The sequence below is a fragment of the Schistocerca americana genome, chromosome 2, assembly GCF_021461395.2.
Source record: "Schistocerca americana isolate TAMUIC-IGC-003095 chromosome 2, iqSchAmer2.1, whole genome shotgun sequence".
NCBI classification, from domain to species: Eukaryota; Metazoa; Arthropoda; class Insecta; order Orthoptera; family Acrididae; genus Schistocerca; species Schistocerca americana.
The window spans coordinates 930866990-930885251 of NC_060120.1; the positions used below are offsets into that span (position 1 = coordinate 930866990).

At 44.6% G+C, this 18262-nt stretch overlaps 1 protein-coding gene and 1 pseudogene across 2 annotated transcripts in view; one reads left to right on the forward strand and one right to left on the reverse strand.

The window, feature by feature from the left end:
• LOC124595645 (non-symbiotic hemoglobin 1-like) overlaps positions 1–18262 on the forward strand; it is a 73430-nt gene that overhangs the window by 47591 nt on the left and 7577 nt on the right. For both annotated transcript variants that reach the window (XM_047134478.1, XM_047134479.1), the window contains exon 2: positions 15445–15638. In XM_047134478.1, coding sequence (XP_046990434.1) covers positions 15469–15638 — 170 coding nt within the window. In that variant the 5' untranslated portion in view covers positions 15445–15468. The remainder of the gene's footprint in view (positions 1–15444; positions 15639–18262) is intronic.
• LOC124597240 lies at positions 1022–1138 on the reverse strand (annotated as a pseudogene).

The window sequence follows — 18262 nt, forward strand, 5'->3', positions numbered from 1 at the left end:
AACAGTCGCACGGAGCGATATCTGGTGAATAAGGTGGCTGTGGTAGTACTGAAATTTCTTTTGAGGTTAAAAATTGCTGTACTAACAGAACAGTATGGGATGACACATTATCGTGATGCAGAATCCAATTAACAGCAATGGTGGCATGGACACGAAGAACTCTATTACGAAGTCTTTCTAACATTTCTTTCTTGTAATACTGGTTAACTGTTTGTCAAGGAGGCACCCACTCTTTATGACCAATTCTCTTTGAATCAAAGAAGCACACAAGCATGGATTTCACTTCTGACTTTGAATTGCGAGGTTTTTTTGGTCTGGGCTATCCCACTGAGCATCATTGCGAACTTTGGCGTTTTGTCTCTGGATCGTACTGAAAAAATCAGCTTTCATCACCAGAGATAACACCCAATTTAACGCAAAAAGAAATGGCATACCGTTGCGCAGTGTTATGCGGTTCCATTTCCGTGACGAGAGACACAAACACGTGTTAACTTATTACAGCACAACTCACAACTGAGCAGTTGCATCGATGTGTCGCTTGGACTAGGAGCAGCTTATAGGCCAAGGTCAAAGATATTGTGCCTATGAAAGCCTGCAGGGTTGCCACATCTTGCAAAGAAAATCAGTGTCATTACTTTATTGTCACACCTCACATACCGTTACTTCACCAAACACAATCCCTGAAAAGGAGTGGAGATATTGCGGTATGGATGGTAGACACTCTGGTTGAACAACAGAATAGGCAACTAATTCCAGTCCTTTAATGAAGATGATGAGCTGGTGGTAGAGTCTAGAAGGTCCATAGTTACACAGAAAAAAGCACTCCGTCTTCGGGCTACAAGTGGCCCATCGGGACCATCCGACCGCCGTGTCATCCTCAGTTGAGGATGCGGATAGGAGGGGCATGTGGTCAGCACACCGCTCTCCCGGTCGTTATGATGGTTATCTTTGACCGGAGCCACTACTATTTGGTCGAGTAGCTTCTCACTTGGCATCACGAGGCTGAATGAACCCCGAAAAATGGCAACAGCGCATGGCGGCTCGATGGTCACCCGTCCAAGTGCCAACCACGCCCGACAGCGCTTAGCTTCGGTGATCCCACGGGAACCGGTGTATCCACTGCGGCAAGGCCGTTGCCATAGTTATATATGCCATGTAATAATTATTTGAAAGGCGTTTTCAACAAGGATTGTGTATTAATCAGCAATGTCTTTTATGATACGGAAGTGGGTTTGTTGTCTGTAGCGAACATCCACATATATAATGATACTTTCTAATCGTGTGACTGTGGGGAGCATTAGATACTCGATGTAGTCTTTCTGTTCCTGTACTTACATTCAGCAATGGGGTTCGGAATTACAGCTGAGACTGCTGTGTGCTTATCTCCCACCCGTGTGTAGCCGTTCATCTCTGCTGCATCTGACAATGAATGTGGGACTCTAGGCACAGGAAAATGAATCAGAGGGATTACGCCACTTTTAACACGGTTGCATGATCACAGCCTTCCGCTGGGAGAAAGCGCCCACTGCACATCATAATGTGCTGGTCACAGCCACATCCTGCTGTGAAGCGACTGGTTGAGAGCAAGTCCTTCTGCTGTGCGACGGTATGTGGCGGGGAAGCCCCGCTTTTGTTTGAGGAACATAGACTACTACATTGACCTCTGTACATTGACTGCTGAACTTGGAAACATGTCTGAGCATACGATCATAGACTATGGAATGCACAGCACTTTGATAAAGTCAGGCAGACAGAACGCAGTTTCACTTATTCGTGGGAAGCATATATGAGCCTGATGGCATTGTGTACGGACCGTCGATTCCAGTTCGCTTTGAACTAGTGACATTTAGTGTGGCCAGAGTGCTTCCGCTTGCAACACACCAGTAGCAGCTCTACTGTCATTGTCGGACCCCACTGCGAGGCTGCTACCGCTGTGCGTAGCATTGTGCCTGCCGGGTCTCAAGTACTGAACAGTTCCGAACGCAAAAATTTCGTTCTGTCCGAGAAAAACCTTAATTCGGCCCTAATTAACACAGATTTTTGGTGTGCCTAGAGATATTATAGAAAACTATATGATACATCTACATCCATATTCTGCAAACGATTGTAAAGCGTATGGTAGAGGATACTTACAGTAGTATCAGTTATTGGGGCTCTTTCCCGACCCATTCATCCATGGAGCGCGGGAAGACTCGTTGCTGTTATGACCCTGGTCACGCAGCAGTTAGTCTAATCTCGTCTTCGCTATCCTTAAGCGATACGTAGCGAGTTGTAATACAGCGTAATTATGATTAAAGTTCCAAACACTGTAGAAGAACAGCCACTTCTCAGAATGACGACAAGTGTGAACGCAATGTTATCGAAAAGGGGATACACTTTATGAGAAAGAAATAGCTAAAATGTGCCAATAGTTGGCGGTATAAGTAGCAGAATATGCAATACACAAGGGTCATTCAATAAGTAATGCCCCGCATTTCTTTTAAAAATCCATTAATCCACATAGACAAACGTCCTTGTTGGTGCTTCACATTTGATGTTTGATGTGTGCGCCGGTGAAGTTTCGAACCGTTCTGGCATTCTGGCATATGGCAGAACCGTAGTACAGCGCCAAAATGGCGCCTACGCACGACTCACGTTACAAGCAGCGTGCTGTTATTGAATTCTTGTGTGCAGAAAAAGAAACCGTGGTGAACATCCATTAACGTTTGTCTGCAGCGTATGGCGATGCTGCAGTTGATAGGAGTACGGCTGGGCGACGGGTAAAGAAAGTCACAGCCTCAGGAAATGCCGAAACAGAGCTCCACGATCAGCCACGCTCCGGACGTCCTCTCACAGCCACTGCTCCAGACACGCTAAATCGTGCTGATGCCATTATTCGTGCCGACCGGCGCATCAGAATTCGACAATTGGCTATACAGTTGCCGGTCAGCATTGGAAGTGCGTCTGCTGTGATCGAGACTCTCGGATATATAAAGAAGTGTTTACGATGGGTTCCACGATGCTCACTGCGGACCGTAAGATTCAAAGAAAGGCCATTTCATATGAATTGTTGGAGCGTTTTGAGAACGACGGAGAGGCCTTTCTGTCACGAATCGTTACGGGGGACGAACGCTGGGTACACCACTTTGCGCCGGAAACAAAAAGGCAGTCCACTAGCTTGCATCACCCTCATTCTCCACAAAAGAAGAAATTCAAGACAGACCCTCTGCTGAAAATGTCATGGTGACTGTCTTCTCAGATTGTGAAGGCGTCATTCTCGTGGATAAGATGCCAAGAGCGTCAACCATCAATTCAGAGGCATACGTGAAGCCTCTGAATGAACTCAAGAACCGTTTCCGACATGTTCGATCGGACACGAATCGAGCAGAAATCTTGCTCGAACACGATAATGCACGCCCACACACAAGTCTGAGAAACCGGGAACACATCGCCAAATTGGGTTGAACATCATTGCCTCATCCACCCTACAGTCCGGACCTGGCACCCTCAGACTTCCATTTCTTTGGGCCGCTAACAGATTCTCTACGGGGAACACACTTTGAAGATAACGAGAGTGTCAGTTATGCAGTGAAAACATGGCCACGCCTACAGGACAAGAGCTCTTACCAGCAGGAATACATGCTCTTCCTCAACGTTGGCGTACGGCCATAGAACGTGATGGAGACCACGTAGAAAAATAGGACATGGACAAGACATGTTGATGTATATTGTCACCAAATTCTGACCCTTAACAATAAATATGTTCTGAGAAAAAGATGTGGGGCACTGCTTATTGAACGACTCTCGTAAAAGACGCGGGTTACACGGCTGTTCCTAAGTTTGCGTCTGAGACGCTCGACATGACTCATTGCAGGATCGCGCGCTGCTAGTAAAGCTCTTTAACAAGAACGATGACTATGCACCAGAAGCTTTGCAGACGTTGCAGGCACTCAATGACATGAAAACTGATAATGATCCGATGTCTGCCAAGAGTCGATAGAAAATGATTCCAAAATTCCAAACGACAAATTCTTTTCAAGTGCAATGTGGCAGAGGGAGGAAAGGAAATGGACCGAGTCTGCTGAAGATGTAATTACAGCATTGCAGGAGAGAGGTCGAGGGATGTTGCCCAAACATGCAGTGCACGGGGAATTGCTCAAACTTTGGACATGCTTGTGAGCAGGGTGTATAAAATTCTACGAAACTTTCTTCATTGCTCTCCGTTCAAAACTACCGATGTTCAAGAGTTGCTTCATGCTGATCTGCCCGTAAGCAAACGTTTGCTCTAGAATTTTTTGCTTGCATGGAGGTGGACAATCACAGTCAAATGAAACGGCTGTTGCAGAGGCATTTTGGAAATTCTGGAATCATCAATCGTCATTTCCCTGCAGCCTGGTGGTCCAGATCGACCCATCTCAGTCCACGTGATTTCCGGCTGTGGCGTTATCTGAAAGATGCTGTGTTCAGTGCTACGATAACGAATGTAGATAATTTGAACGTACGTATAGCGCAACGCATTCTGAGCGTGATCCCCGAAACAGTCAGATCTGTTGTGGAACATGCTGTTTCTGGATGTCAACTTGTGGCAGAAAACAATGGACAACACATTGAACATGTCTAGAGCTCGTCTCGCAATAGTTAAAAACCAAATCCATAGTTCCTTTCTATGCGGTTTTTGGTCTCAGGACAGTTAAAAATCGATTTCATTGTTGCCTTTTATGTGGTGTTCGATTCCTGCCTCGGTCATAGATGTGTGTGATGTCCTTAGGTTAGTTAGGTTTAAGTAGTTCTAAGTCTAGGGGACTGATGACCTCAGGTGTTAAGTACCATAGTGCTTAGAGCCATTTGCACCATTTGAACCTAGTATCCTGCCAGATAACCGACGGCTACCAGCTGCTCTCCCTACGACTGAGTCCACGTGGCCATTCCATTACGTATCCCGACAAACTGCTATAACCAGGCATTTGCATTAGTAGAGCGATTCCAAGTGTGGCTCACTGATACTGTAATCATAGGATGCTACATTTTTTCGTTACGTGAAGTGCACAGTGTTACATTTCCGAAAATTTAAAGCAAGTTGCCATTATTGGCACCATTATGAAATCTGATCAAGATCTGACTGAATAGTTCTGCCGCTTTTCGACACAGTACTTCATTGTACATAACTGTATGGTCTACGCAAAAGTCTTAGTTTACTATTAATAATGTCTGCAAGGTCATGAAATACAAGATGAACAACAAGGGTCCCAGCACACTTCCACGGGGAATGTTTGAAGTTAATTCTACAATATTTGACGACTCTACATCCAGGATAATATGTTCGTCCTCCCTACCAAGAAATCCACAATCTAATCACTAATTTGGATTGGTACCCCATACTCTCGTGTTACTGATAATAAGCGTATGTATAGTCTTGGGTCAAATGCTTTTCGGAAGTCAAGAAATATTGCCTCTACCGCATTGTCTTGTTCCACGGGTTTCAGGATGTCATGTGAGAAAAGCACGAGTGAATTTCACCATTATTTAGTGATATTTTTAAAAGCACAGAATTAAAATTCATACTTGTTAACAGTTGAACATTGAATTAACCAGCAGAAAAATGCTTCTATCGGAGCACAAAAAAAGGCGAATGCGCTCTTCTTTAAAAGACTCTGCCTCATTCTGCTGTCCTCAGCACCTTCATAAATGTTTCTAAAAACTTCGGCACGCGGACATATTCGCGCTCTTTTTAACATGCAACTCGTCTCTCACTCCCACGAGCTCTCCTAACCGTAACACACTCACACCAGCTGGCACATCGCTGTGGGTCGCTTGTACCCATCCACTCCCACCTGCCCATTTCGATTCTCACTCACGCACTCAAAGTCATTATCTCTTTAGGTCTCTCTAGCTGTCACTGTCTCCTGCCTCACCGTCACAGTCTCTTTCGTTCTGTCCTACTACTACTGTCTCTTCGCACTGTCAGTGTCTCCCTCTTGTTCTCTCTTACTGCTACTATCTTGTTCATTCCTTCCCACTGTTGCTGTCTCTTGACACTGTCAGTATCTCTAACTTCCCCGTAGTTACTGTCATAGCCTCTGTCTCTCACTATACTGTCTCTCACCCACATCCATTTTCCCCCTCTGTTTATTCCTTTCGCAGTGGCACTTTCTCCACCACTCTTTTCCTAGCATTGTTCTGTCACTATCAATAATGTTCCAGTGCCACGTCCCCCTCTTTCTCTCACACTGCCGTTGTCTCTCTCACTCTTTCTGTACCACAACCGCTGTCTACTATCTTCAATATTTATTACTTTTCCGTCTCTTTCCCACTCACTTTATCCCCTTCTCTCTCAGCACAAAAGACGCAAATATGATCGCATGCTAAAATTTTTGGAAAAATTTTAAAGGTGCTGAGGAAGCTAGAATGAGCTGGTACCCCAGTTTTCCGTCAGAGTCTTTTAAACGGGAGCATATTCGCCTTTTTTCTGTTGTGGTAGGAGGATGTTTCCGCTGGTTGCCTTCTTTGCCTGCTATAGTAGGCCATGTCACCAAATACGAAAAGAAGTTAATAGGTCAATAATTTTACACCACAGACCTCATTTCAAGTTCATGTGAATCAGTACAACAACATGGGGTCCCCATAATCCTTCTGATGATAAAGATATCAAGATAAGATACACTACTGGCCATTAAAATTGCTACACCAAGACGAACTGCAGATGATAAACGGGTATTCATTGGACAAATGTATTATACTAGAAACTGACATGTGATTACATTTTCACGCAATTTGGGTGCATAGATCCTGAGAAATCACTACCCATAACAACCACCTCTGGCCGTAATAACTGCCTTGATACACCTGGGCATTGAGTCAAACAGAGCTTGGATGGCGTGTACAGGTATAACTGCCGATGCAGCTTCAACACAATACCACAGTTCATCAAGAGTAGTGACTGGCGTATTGTGACGAGACAGTTGCTCGGCCACCGTTGACCAAACGTTTTCAATTGGTGAGAGATCTGGACAATGTGTTGGCCAGGGCAGCAGTCGAACATTTTCTGTATACAGAAAGGCCCGTACGGGACCTGCAACATGCGGTCGTGCATTATCCTGCTAAAACGTAGGGTTTCGAAGGGATCGAATGAAGGGTAGAGCCACGGGTCGTAACACATCTGAGACGTAATGTCCACTGTTTAAAGTGCCGTCAATGCGAACAAGAGGTGACCGAGACGTGTAGCCAATGGCACCCTATACCGTCACGCCGGTTGATACGCCAGTTTGGCGATGACGAATACACGCTTGCAATATGCGTTCACCGCGATGTCGCCAAGCACGGATGCAACCATCATGATTCTGTAAACAGAACCTGGATTCATCCGAAAAAATGTTTTGCCATTCGTGCAACCAGGTTCGTCGATGCGTACACCATCGCAGGCGCTCCTGTCTGTGATACAGCGTCAACGGTAACCGCAGCCGTGGTCTACGAGCTGAATGTCCATGCTGCTGCAAACGTCGTCGAACTGTTCGTGCAGATGGTTGTTGTCTTGCAAACGTCCCCATCTGTTGACTTATGGATCGAGACGTGGCTGCACGATCTGTTACAGCCATGCGGATAAGATGCCTGTCATCTCGACTGATAGTGATACGACGCCTTTGGGATTCAGCACGGCGTTCCATATTACCCTCCTGAACCCACCGATTCCATGTTCTGCTAACAGTCATTGGATCTCGACCAACGCGAGCAGCAATGTTGCGATACGATAAACCACAATCGCGATAGGCTACAGTCCGACCTTTATCAAAGTCGGAAACGTGATGGTACGCATTTCTCCTCCTTACACGAGGCACCACAACCAGGCAACGCCGGTCAACTGCTGTTTTTGTATGAGAAATCGGTTGGAAACTTTCCTCATGTCAGCACGTTGCTGGTGTCGCCACCGGCGCCAACCTTGTGTGAATGCTCTGAAAAGCTAATCATTTGCATATCACAGCATATTCTTCCTGTCGGTTAAATTTCGCGTCTGTAACACGTCATCTTCGTGGTGTTGCAATTTTAATGGCCAATAGTGTATCTATAACATATTCATGGTTGTTGGAGATAGGGATCATAGGAATTTACAGTAAAAATTTCAGCCGTCTGCTGCACACTGCCGTCTCGCGGCTCGGCCCTGGACCGAAAAACCATGTCTTTGGGGTATTTCTGGATAAGGCATAAAGATTTTTGAAAGCTGGAGGATGGCACTTCTAGGTAAATGCCTAGAGAATATACCGTTAAAATTTGAGCGATTTTCTGCTGTTAGTTATTTAGATATTCGCTGCCGAAGTAGAGAAAAGGGTGAAAATCGCTTTTTTAAAAGAGTTTTCTCAGGAACCGTCCATGAACGAAACGGTACCTTCATAAGTCCCCTGATATATAAATGGTCCTTCGTCCAAGGGCTATCCTAAACAGCAGACCCTACCTTTCTATCGCCGACATAACCCGAGGTATGAACCACGGAAATATCCTGTTTGTATGCACGGCTTATCGAAACATAAGAACTCTATTTTACGTCGACTGACATAGTGAATGTAATGCAGTACACTACTTCTAAAAGCTTCGTTGGCAAGTGGATATTTTGATAACCAACGCAGAAAAAGCTATTTTCGTGCGCAAGAAAGTTTCCGGCATACGATATCATTTGTTTGAAGCTGTTTCCGAGATGGCTAATGTGTTCGTTTCAAAAATACTAACATAACTCTAACTGACAGTTAAAACTAAGAACAGATTTTTGACATTCTTAGAGACAGTGATGAATAAAAAATTATGATATCTGCTCACCGCGAGGCTGAAAGCCGCCTGGTGGCGTTGCGGGCACGTGACGCGGTAAGGGAAGTACGTAAGCAGAGCAGAGAAGATCGAGTAAGCATTCTAGTGACGCTTCGGGCAGCACAAGGCGAATTCCACTGACGCAGCGCCGATTGCCATGCCCCTGTGACTGGGAATGGCAACTTGGAAACAGCAAAGCTGGGCGGGCTTTCGCCTGCTACTGTCGTGAAGATCTTTGTAAAGTGATTATAGAACGGTAAAACCAAGAATAGAGGAGCCGTTTATTGTGATCTGAGGCATGCCTGCTCAGGATAGCCGGCGATCTGTGGCAGATCTGATGCACGGTACAATGTTGTTGCAGGTACAAGCGTTTCGGAGCACACCATTTAACGGACGCTGTTGAACATGATGCTCCGTACGCGGTGATCACTACTTTTTATCATGTTGACCCAACAACATCGTCAATCACGACTGCAGTGGTCACGGGACTATCGAGACTGGACCGTGAATCAATGGGAATGTGTCACCTGGTCGGATAAACCAAGTTCCTTATTACGCCAGGTCGATGGTCATGTCCGGACATGCAGTCACCGAGACGAATGCCTGCTCGAATTACGCACCGCAGAACGGACGCAGATTGATGGCGGCAGTGTCATGCTACAGTAGACATTCACCTGTCATTGCATGAGGCCTTTGGGAGTAATCGAAGGTACTGTGAAATCTATGGACTGCATGAATATTATTGCGGGCCATCTCCATCCCTCCATGGTTGATGTCTTGCGCGATGGCGATGGCATCTGCCAACGAAATAACTCTCCATGTCATAAGGCCAGAAAATTTCCACAGAGGTTTGAGGCGTACGATAGTCAACCAGATGGAACACCCCTGGCGCACTGCTGGGCTCCAGATACGCACCCACAAACCACCGGGGATCTATGTGACCCGCGCGTAAACGTCTCCGAAAATCTATCAAGGACATGTCGAATACATCACACACAGAACTGCTGCAATATTACTTTCCAAAGGTTGAGTAGAGCACTATTAAGCACGTGGTCATAGTGTTCTTACTCATCATTGTATAACAGACGTGGGATCTAAGAGTCTGAACGTGATTTTTGTAGCAGGTACAGACTAAGGAAATTTTGTATGGGCGTGGTAAGCGGAGCGCTTTGTCAGATGCCTGCAGACAACACTTTACGCTACTTTAAACCTCAGACCTCAGTTACGAACTTTATTCAGACTGTACGGTCTGAATTCCCGTGGGCGATGAGCTCATTAGAGACGGAACAGTCACTCGGGTTGGGGAAAGATGGGGAGAGACATCGGCGGTGGCCTGTACAGAGACAACAATCCGGTATTTGCATCAAGCGATTTGTGGGGAAACCACGGAAAGATAAAACCTAGGTGGTCGTTAGGAGATTTGAACCGCTGTCCTCCGGAAACAAAGACCCGTACCTTAACCAGGCCTTACCTCGCCTCGCCAGGCCTTACCGGGCCTCCCAGCCTTTCTTGAACCATTACCCAGGAGTGCAATCAGATATTTTCTAGTACCAACACCCTGCAACCACCCTCCTCCCCATCGCCAACTTCAGCGCCTTTGCAATGAAAAAGAAAACTCTTTTGACAGTTCTATTCTTAAAATTATGGAAGGTGAATGATATTTAGTTTTTGTGAGTGTTTTAGCAAGCTACGAACTAGCGAGTCAGTGAGACAATTGGTACTGCTCATGTCGAACAACCTTTTTTTGTATTTGAGTTGTTCTCAGTCAGCTTACGACTTAAATAAAGACCCAAATTCATTCACTTCCTTCTTTTTTATTTTCATTGCTATCATAGTCAAAAATCTACTTTCGCATGTATAAATCTTGAATGGACAGTTCTTTTCCACGTGTTTCGTTCTGGAAGTTTGTGTGTGTGTGTGTGTGTGTGTGTGTGTGTGTGTGTGTGTGTGTGTGTGTGTGTGTATGTATGCGTGTCTGTGAGTGTTGCTTTGGAATGAATGTTGAATCGATTCCCGGTATATCGCGAGAGCTACCTACAATAACTTCTCAGGTAAGAAAGCTCACTATCCAAGTGAGCGTGGGCATTTGGTACAAAACATTTTTTTCCCTGCACACTCCTCTCCCTAGTGGTAACTGCTTCACCCACACTGTGCACCCCCGTTTAAAGTTAACTAATTTAAAGTGTGTTTGTAAATCACTTTGCTGGGCTCCTTACTTCTCCACTGTCAGAAATTGGTGGACTTCAGACTGTTAATGCTTTGTGTCTCACCAATATAATAATAATAATAATAATAATACTATATAGAGTGCTACAGTAAACTTATGTAGTTACTGTTGCTTCGTACTGACAATTAGTTCATTTATCTGTTTCGAAGTGAATAATGACACGATTTTTGGTCTACTGCAGAAACTATTACAATTTGGAGAACAAACTTTAATCAAACATTTGGTATTTGTTGTTTGTATGTCTAACGTTTCCCGTCATGGATGTATGGTAAAAAGCACAAAGTATGTTTGTAGTGAGTGGTCTATGTGAGTAACCTGTAACCTCCTCCGCCTAGTGTCACACATTAATGCTAATAATTGGGAAACAGTAATTATTGATAACTAATATAACCAATATTATCACTTAAAAATGATTTTATTTCGTGATAGACACAAACAAACCCTTTTTATTTTTACCCCTCAGAAAATTTCATTTTACTCCTGAGGGGGTAATTACCCCCTGGTCTACAATATTGGATTGTGTAGTTCTTACTACAAGAAATATCTCGAACAAATTTTCATTTGGTTATCAATCAGCTATTTATCCAAATACACAATTTTTTTACTTGCAGTACAAAAATAAATAAAACTGTAAGTAGTTACTTTATAACATCCGTATACAGCGTGTGTGACTTAATTTAATCTTCACTTCTGAGAGTCTGGTTTGCGCCCGAATTCTTAAAACTGTAGTTTTCAGGGCGCATTTTTACAAGCTGTATTAACTTTTCTTGGGTACAAAAATTACATTGCATCTACCTATCTTTAGGGTAAGCTGACAGTAAAAATTTTCCAAAGTCGTAACCTTCCTTTCCTCGTTTGTAGACAGCATGAGACAACTAAGAATGTTATTCGTTACGTCACCTAGAAATGCCGTTAACAATAAAGGTCCTACGACGTATCGTTGAGGTACACCAGACGGTCTTTGCGCTGTTGGCGTTGTCCGCGATTAATAATGACGCACTGCCTACTGCCTGATGCGAAGTCTTCAAATCAGTAGCATTGACTGTTATGTCCTAATGAAACATAACAAACTCTAAGACAAATAAAAAGATGCATCACGAACGAATTATCCGAATGGGACAGTAATCGGTAGGTATGATGTACATATATAGACAAATAAATAATTACAGTTTCAGAAAATATGGATGATTTATTCAAGAGAAAGAGCTTCACAAATTGAGCAAGTCAATAACGCGTTGGTCCACCTCTGGCCATTTAGTAAGCAGTTATTCGGCTTGGCGTTTTCCATATAGTGTCTAAGGAGTTTATTTTCTCCTCACCTCTTCTCAGCACCTCCCTCTAGTTTCTTTCCGACTGCTTCCAGGCTTCTTTCTTCATTATTTATTGATGTCCACATCTCTGCCACGTAGAAAGCTATGCTTAGCAAAGAGTAATAGCCATTCTTTTCCTCCGATTTTTGTTCATTTGCTCGCATAGGAATATCATCTTTGTAGAACACCTCCTTGGCTGCCGCCATTCTCGAGCTTATGCCTGTGTCATATTTTAACACCTCCGCTATAATACTTACCTAGTATTTAATTTTGCAGCCGACTGTAGTTTTTGTCCGTCTATTGTTACTTTGGCTTTCTCTCCTTTTCCTCACAGTACTATGCTTTCGCCTTTTTCTTATTTATTTTCATTCCAAGTTCTTCTCGTTCGTTTCCGATTTAGGTCTTGCACCATTTCATGAAGCAACTTCTTCGATTCGGCTAACACTACCATGTCGTCAGCAAGCCTTATACTTCTGCCTACCACACTCTCTACTCCTTTCCATCGACGCTCGTACTTCCATAGCCGAACTCGTTAACGCACGCCAGTGCGATGCTCTTGATTTGGAGGTAAATCGATTCGAATCCTGGTGCTGGGTGAAATTTTAGCTGCTAGTATGTGGCCTGCTAGGTGAGAAGAGGCGGTGGCATAAAGTTTCTGATCAGCAGTCTTCGCACCACTGTCCTGGATTCCCTTTGCAGTGTCTTACGAAGTGAAAGACATGTGACACTGTTGATAGTGACGTGTGCTTCAGATGGATACGTTAAGATCGGCGGCCCCCTTGCTAATGAGAGGAGTAGGTTATGTGCCGGCACCGGGTTTCACCCGCTCCCTTTTGCCATCACATAAAACACAAACATAACACTACACTATACGCACATGCATTACACTCACTGAGCGAGGTGGCGCAGCGGTTAGCACGCTGGACTTGCATTCAGGAAGACGACGGTTCAAACCCGCGTCCGGCAATCCTGATTCAGGTTTTCCGTGATATCTCTAAATCGCTTCAGGTAAATGTCGGAATGGATCCCTTGGAAAGGGCACGGCCGATTTCCTTCCCTGATCAGATAGGGCCGATAACATCGTTGTTTGGTCTCCTCCCCCAAATCAGCTAATCAACCTTTACACTCACCAGCGCTCTACAAATACATATATGACACAACTCTCACATGTTCGCAAGGAAAGCTGGGCATTGAGCACGTAGAAAGAACGCCTTTTTTCGACACGTGGTTGAACCCAGCCTGTTAATATCCTAGTCAATAATTCCATTCGACATTTGAATTGTACATCTATGCACTCTCCTATGATGTGTTCCTGGCCCTCATGAGGAAAGAATTTCCCCCACTAGTGTTTGGTCAGTAAGAGGAGGCGAGGGGTTAGCGAAAATCTTCTGATCATCAGAGACTTTGCGCTAGTACCATGGATTAAATTCCAAACCTCTTTATAGTGTCTCGTGAAATATGGAGATGTAACATCGTGATGGTAATTGTAGTGTTGGCAGAAGAGCCAACACTGTGTTGCTAGAGGAGGCCGAAATGCACGCGTTTAATTACACGCTGACTGGCGTGAGGTCTGGAACAGTTAAGGGAATTAAAAGTAGCAAATAAAGTACGTAGTTGATATAATACTTAACTTTAATCCACAATTGTAGAACATCTCTCGTTACGGTACATGCTTCACAATATTAATTATCAAATACTATGGCGCCTTGCTAGGTCGTAGCAAATGACGTAGCTGAAGGCTATGCTAACTATCGTCTCGGCAAATGAGAGCGTATTTGTCAGTGATCCATCTCTGGCTAAGTCGGCTGTACAACTGGGACGAGTGCCAGGACGTCTCTCTAGACCTGCCGTGTGGTGGCGCTCGGTCTGCAATCACTGACAGCGGCGACACGCGGGTCCGACGTATACTAACGGACCGCGGCCGATTTAAAGGCTACCACCTAGCAAGTGTGGTGTCAGTAATCTGTCCCAAGGGGATGTTAATTCCGCCGGTCCCCTTGGTACTATTGGAGAGAAGTATGCTATGAGTCAGCACCAGGTTCATCTTCTCCTTTCTGTCATCACGACACAATACAAAAATGACACCACTCTATGCATATGCACCCATCACCGTCACCTACAATCAATGTACACACTATCGTACACCACGTGGAAAGAAAACCCTTCCCGATTAGGTGGTGGGATAGCCCGTCAGGGTCTCCCGCCCAAAATCGCCATATACGTTCTTCTTCTTTTTTTCTTATCCCTCTGTATTTGTCTCGTAATACAATGGGATCAGCCCTCATGGCTGTATCTCCGATTGCTGAGATCTTGTGCTTGGCGAGGATGGAGACCCAATACTTTGAGGACTGCATGGAGAGCATCCAGCCAACGTTGCATCGTCTCCCAATAGGTCTTTTACCATCGACTTTCAACGAAAACCCGCTTTTGCTATTGCTTGTTGATTTGGTCGAAGTCTGTGACACCGAAGACAACTTTCCCTCATCTTCTCAGTGCTAAGTACCACTCTGCACCACGTGCGGATTCTATCATTGGTTCCATGATCATGAAGTGTCAGGTCAGATCAAGCGAGGCATTATGGTTACTGTGAAGCATTATGGTTAATATCACCGCAAGTCGTAGCTTCTTTTGCTGCAGGCCAACATTCTGCACCACACAGGCATCAGGACGGATTGCAGAGGGTGTATTTTGGATTTCAGTTGGTCCGATGTCATCGTGTCATATAGCACGCCATTCACTGTCCTACGCTTAAACCGTGCATTTCTAACGCAGTTTGTGACGTCGTGAACGAATGAGCCGTCGGCAGCGAATTTTGAACCAAAGCACTTGAGGATATTTGTCTTTGGCAAATCTGTACCGTCTATCTTGGTAATGGCCGTGTTAGCTGCACCTATTGACAGTTATTCAGGCGTCTTTCTACTGAGGCCTAGTTCGAACTGCTCAAGGCTTTCGTCCATATTTGGACGTGTCCTTGAGGGTAGTTACCGTCTTCGTCAACCAGAAGAACATGATCAGCAGTGTCCCAGCTACAAATTTCTGAATATCTTTGGTGATCGTGTCCATTACTATGATGAAGGGCTGGGGAGAAAGAACCATGCTACTCTTTGTTTGATTTTAAGACGTGTGTGTCCATTGCAGGAGCAGACATCGTACGATAGGAGGATGGGAGCGCTGCTGAGTTTCCTGTGGGGCGGCGGCAAGGCGACGCCCGCGCTGCCAGAGGTCCCCGACCCCGTTACAGGGTTGACGCCGCGGGAGAAGGACTTCGTGGTCACCACTTGGGGCTCTGTAAAGAAGGACATCTCCAATAATGGCGTCCAGCTCTTCCTCAGGTCAGCCCACCCTGCATACGCTATGACTGTTCAAGGTATTCACAGCTCAGGAAATATTGGTATCACTCATTTTAACCCTTTTACGACCGCTGGTACATAAGCGCTGGAAGCACCGTAGATGGTGTAGAACTGGTACCAGGCAGTAGTGTGACCCTCCACTGCTGGCGTAAGCCGAAGCAGTCAAATGGTGTGTAATGTAAGGTGGCTTGGTTTTTAAAACTGAAAGGTAAGCTTTCCAGGCGTCGCAATAATATCTAGGTGCCCTCGAATATAATGACTGGGGAAATTTGTATTGATTGAGACTCAAATCACATTTACTTTGATTTATTCCGATAAACTTATCGAAAAAACGATTGGAAAACAGTGGAAACATTAATAAAATGGTTCAAATGGCTCTGAGCACTATGGGACTCAACTGCTGAGGTTATTAGTCCCCTAGAACTTAGAACTAGTTAAACCTAACTAACCTAAGGACATCACAAACATCCATGCCCGAGGCAGGATTCGAACCTGCGACCGTAGCGGTCATGCGGTTCCAGACTGCAGCGCCGTTAACCGCACGGGCACTTCGGCCGGCGAAACATTAATAGAATAAGGCCTTGGCATATCTGACATAGAGCTTGCAGGGAAAGATGATGATAATCGCTCAGTCGAATTAATTGTAGTTCTGAAGTTCTCAGTGTTTGTTGTGACATTAATTGAAAAAATATGATAGTAACAGTAATAAGGAAATATCGGGTGATCAAAAAGTCAGTATAAAATTGAAAACTTAATAAACCACGGAATAATGTAGATAGATAGGAAAAAATTGACACACATGCTTGCAATGACATGGGGTTTTATTAGAACCAAAAAACAAAAACAAAGTTCACAAAATGTCCGACAGATGGCGGTGGACAGCAAAACGTCAGTGACTGCTACCGTGACGGGTGAGAAGTACGCTGATATGTTAGAGAATCGCATCATCCCTAGCTTGGCTGATAAACACCTGTTGGAACGTACGATGTTTATGCAGGATGGCGCTCCACCCCATATTGCTAGACGCGTGAAAGATCTCTTGCGGGCGTCGTTTGGTGATGATCGTGTGCTCAGCCGCCACTTTCGTCATGCTTGGCCTCCCAGGTCCCCACACCTCAGTCCGTGCGATTATTGGCTTTGGGGTTACCTGAAGTCGCAAGTGTATCGTGATCGACCGACATCTCTAGTGATGCTAAAAGACAACATCCGACGCCAGTGCCTTACCATAGCTCCGGACATGCTTTAAAGTGCTGTTCACAACATTATTTATCGACTACAGCTATTGTTGAGGAATGATGGTGGACATATTGAGCATTTCCTGTAAAGAACATCATCTTTACTTTGTCTTACTTTGTTATGCTAATTATTGCTATTCTGATCAGATGAAGCGCAATCTGTCGGACATTTTTTGAACTTTTTATTTTTTTGGTTCTAATAAAACCCCATGTCATTCCAAGCATGTGTGTCAATTTGTACCTCTTTATCTACATTATTCCGTGATTTATTCAGTTTTCAAATTTATACTGACTTTTTGATCACTCGGTACATTGCACCAGTGCTTGAGATGAAAGGAGACTTCATTGGCGTTAAAATACAAGTATTCAGAGTGAAGCCTGAAATAAATGAATTAGTGTGAAATGACTTCAATACCCCTACACATCATGTCGTGGTTGTGTCTCGATCTCTCCACAGTATCGCAGGCGTAGACCGAAGTGGCTTGGGAATCAATCACTGGAGTAACAGACGACCCTTCCCAGCTTTTAAGTGCAGGTCAGCTCGAAATTTCTCTAAGCCAGCTCAGGTGGCATGGCAGACCGGCAGAGTTGACGTTGGCTCTCAGGATGGAAGTCTAGGGGCGGAGGCTCCTGAAGATCGAGAGCGAGAGATGTTTCCTGATCGAAGATTTACTACTAGGAAACATCACATTGCCGTGTTTTGTCCCTCTTACTAAATTCAGATTGTTTGGGCTCTGGGTCTTCTGAGCACTGACTAATACATATTCTCCTTAGAAAATAATAGCCCCATCCTCCAGCAGGTTAACCAACAGTATTTGTCTTACCATCTTCCACTGACAAAGTTCGCTTCACTCTCTCTCTCTGTCTCTCTCTGTGATCAGTGAGGCGGTCTTCGTTGAAACCGTCCTATTACTCTTTCTGAACTGTAGTTTATTTACGTTTGCCAATGCTGGCGAATTCTTTACATACGAATGGAAAAACTGGTAGAAGCCGACGTCGGGGAAGATCAGTTTGGATTCCGTAGAAATATTGAAACACGAGAGGCAATACTGACCCTACGACTTGTCCTAGAAGATAGATTAAGGAAAGGCAAACCTAAGTTCCTAGCATTTGTAGACTTAGAGAAAGCTTTTGACAATGTTGACTGGAACACTCTCTTTCAAATTCCAAAGGTGGTAGGGCTAAAATACAGGGAGCGAAAGGCTATTTACAATTTGTACAGAAACCAGATGACACTTATAAGAGTCGAGGGACAAGAAAGGGAAGAACGGAAGCAGTGATTGGGAAGGGAGTGAGACAGGACTGTAGCCTCTCCCCGATGTTATTCAATCTGTATATTGAGCAAGCAGTAAAGAAAACAAAAGAAAAATT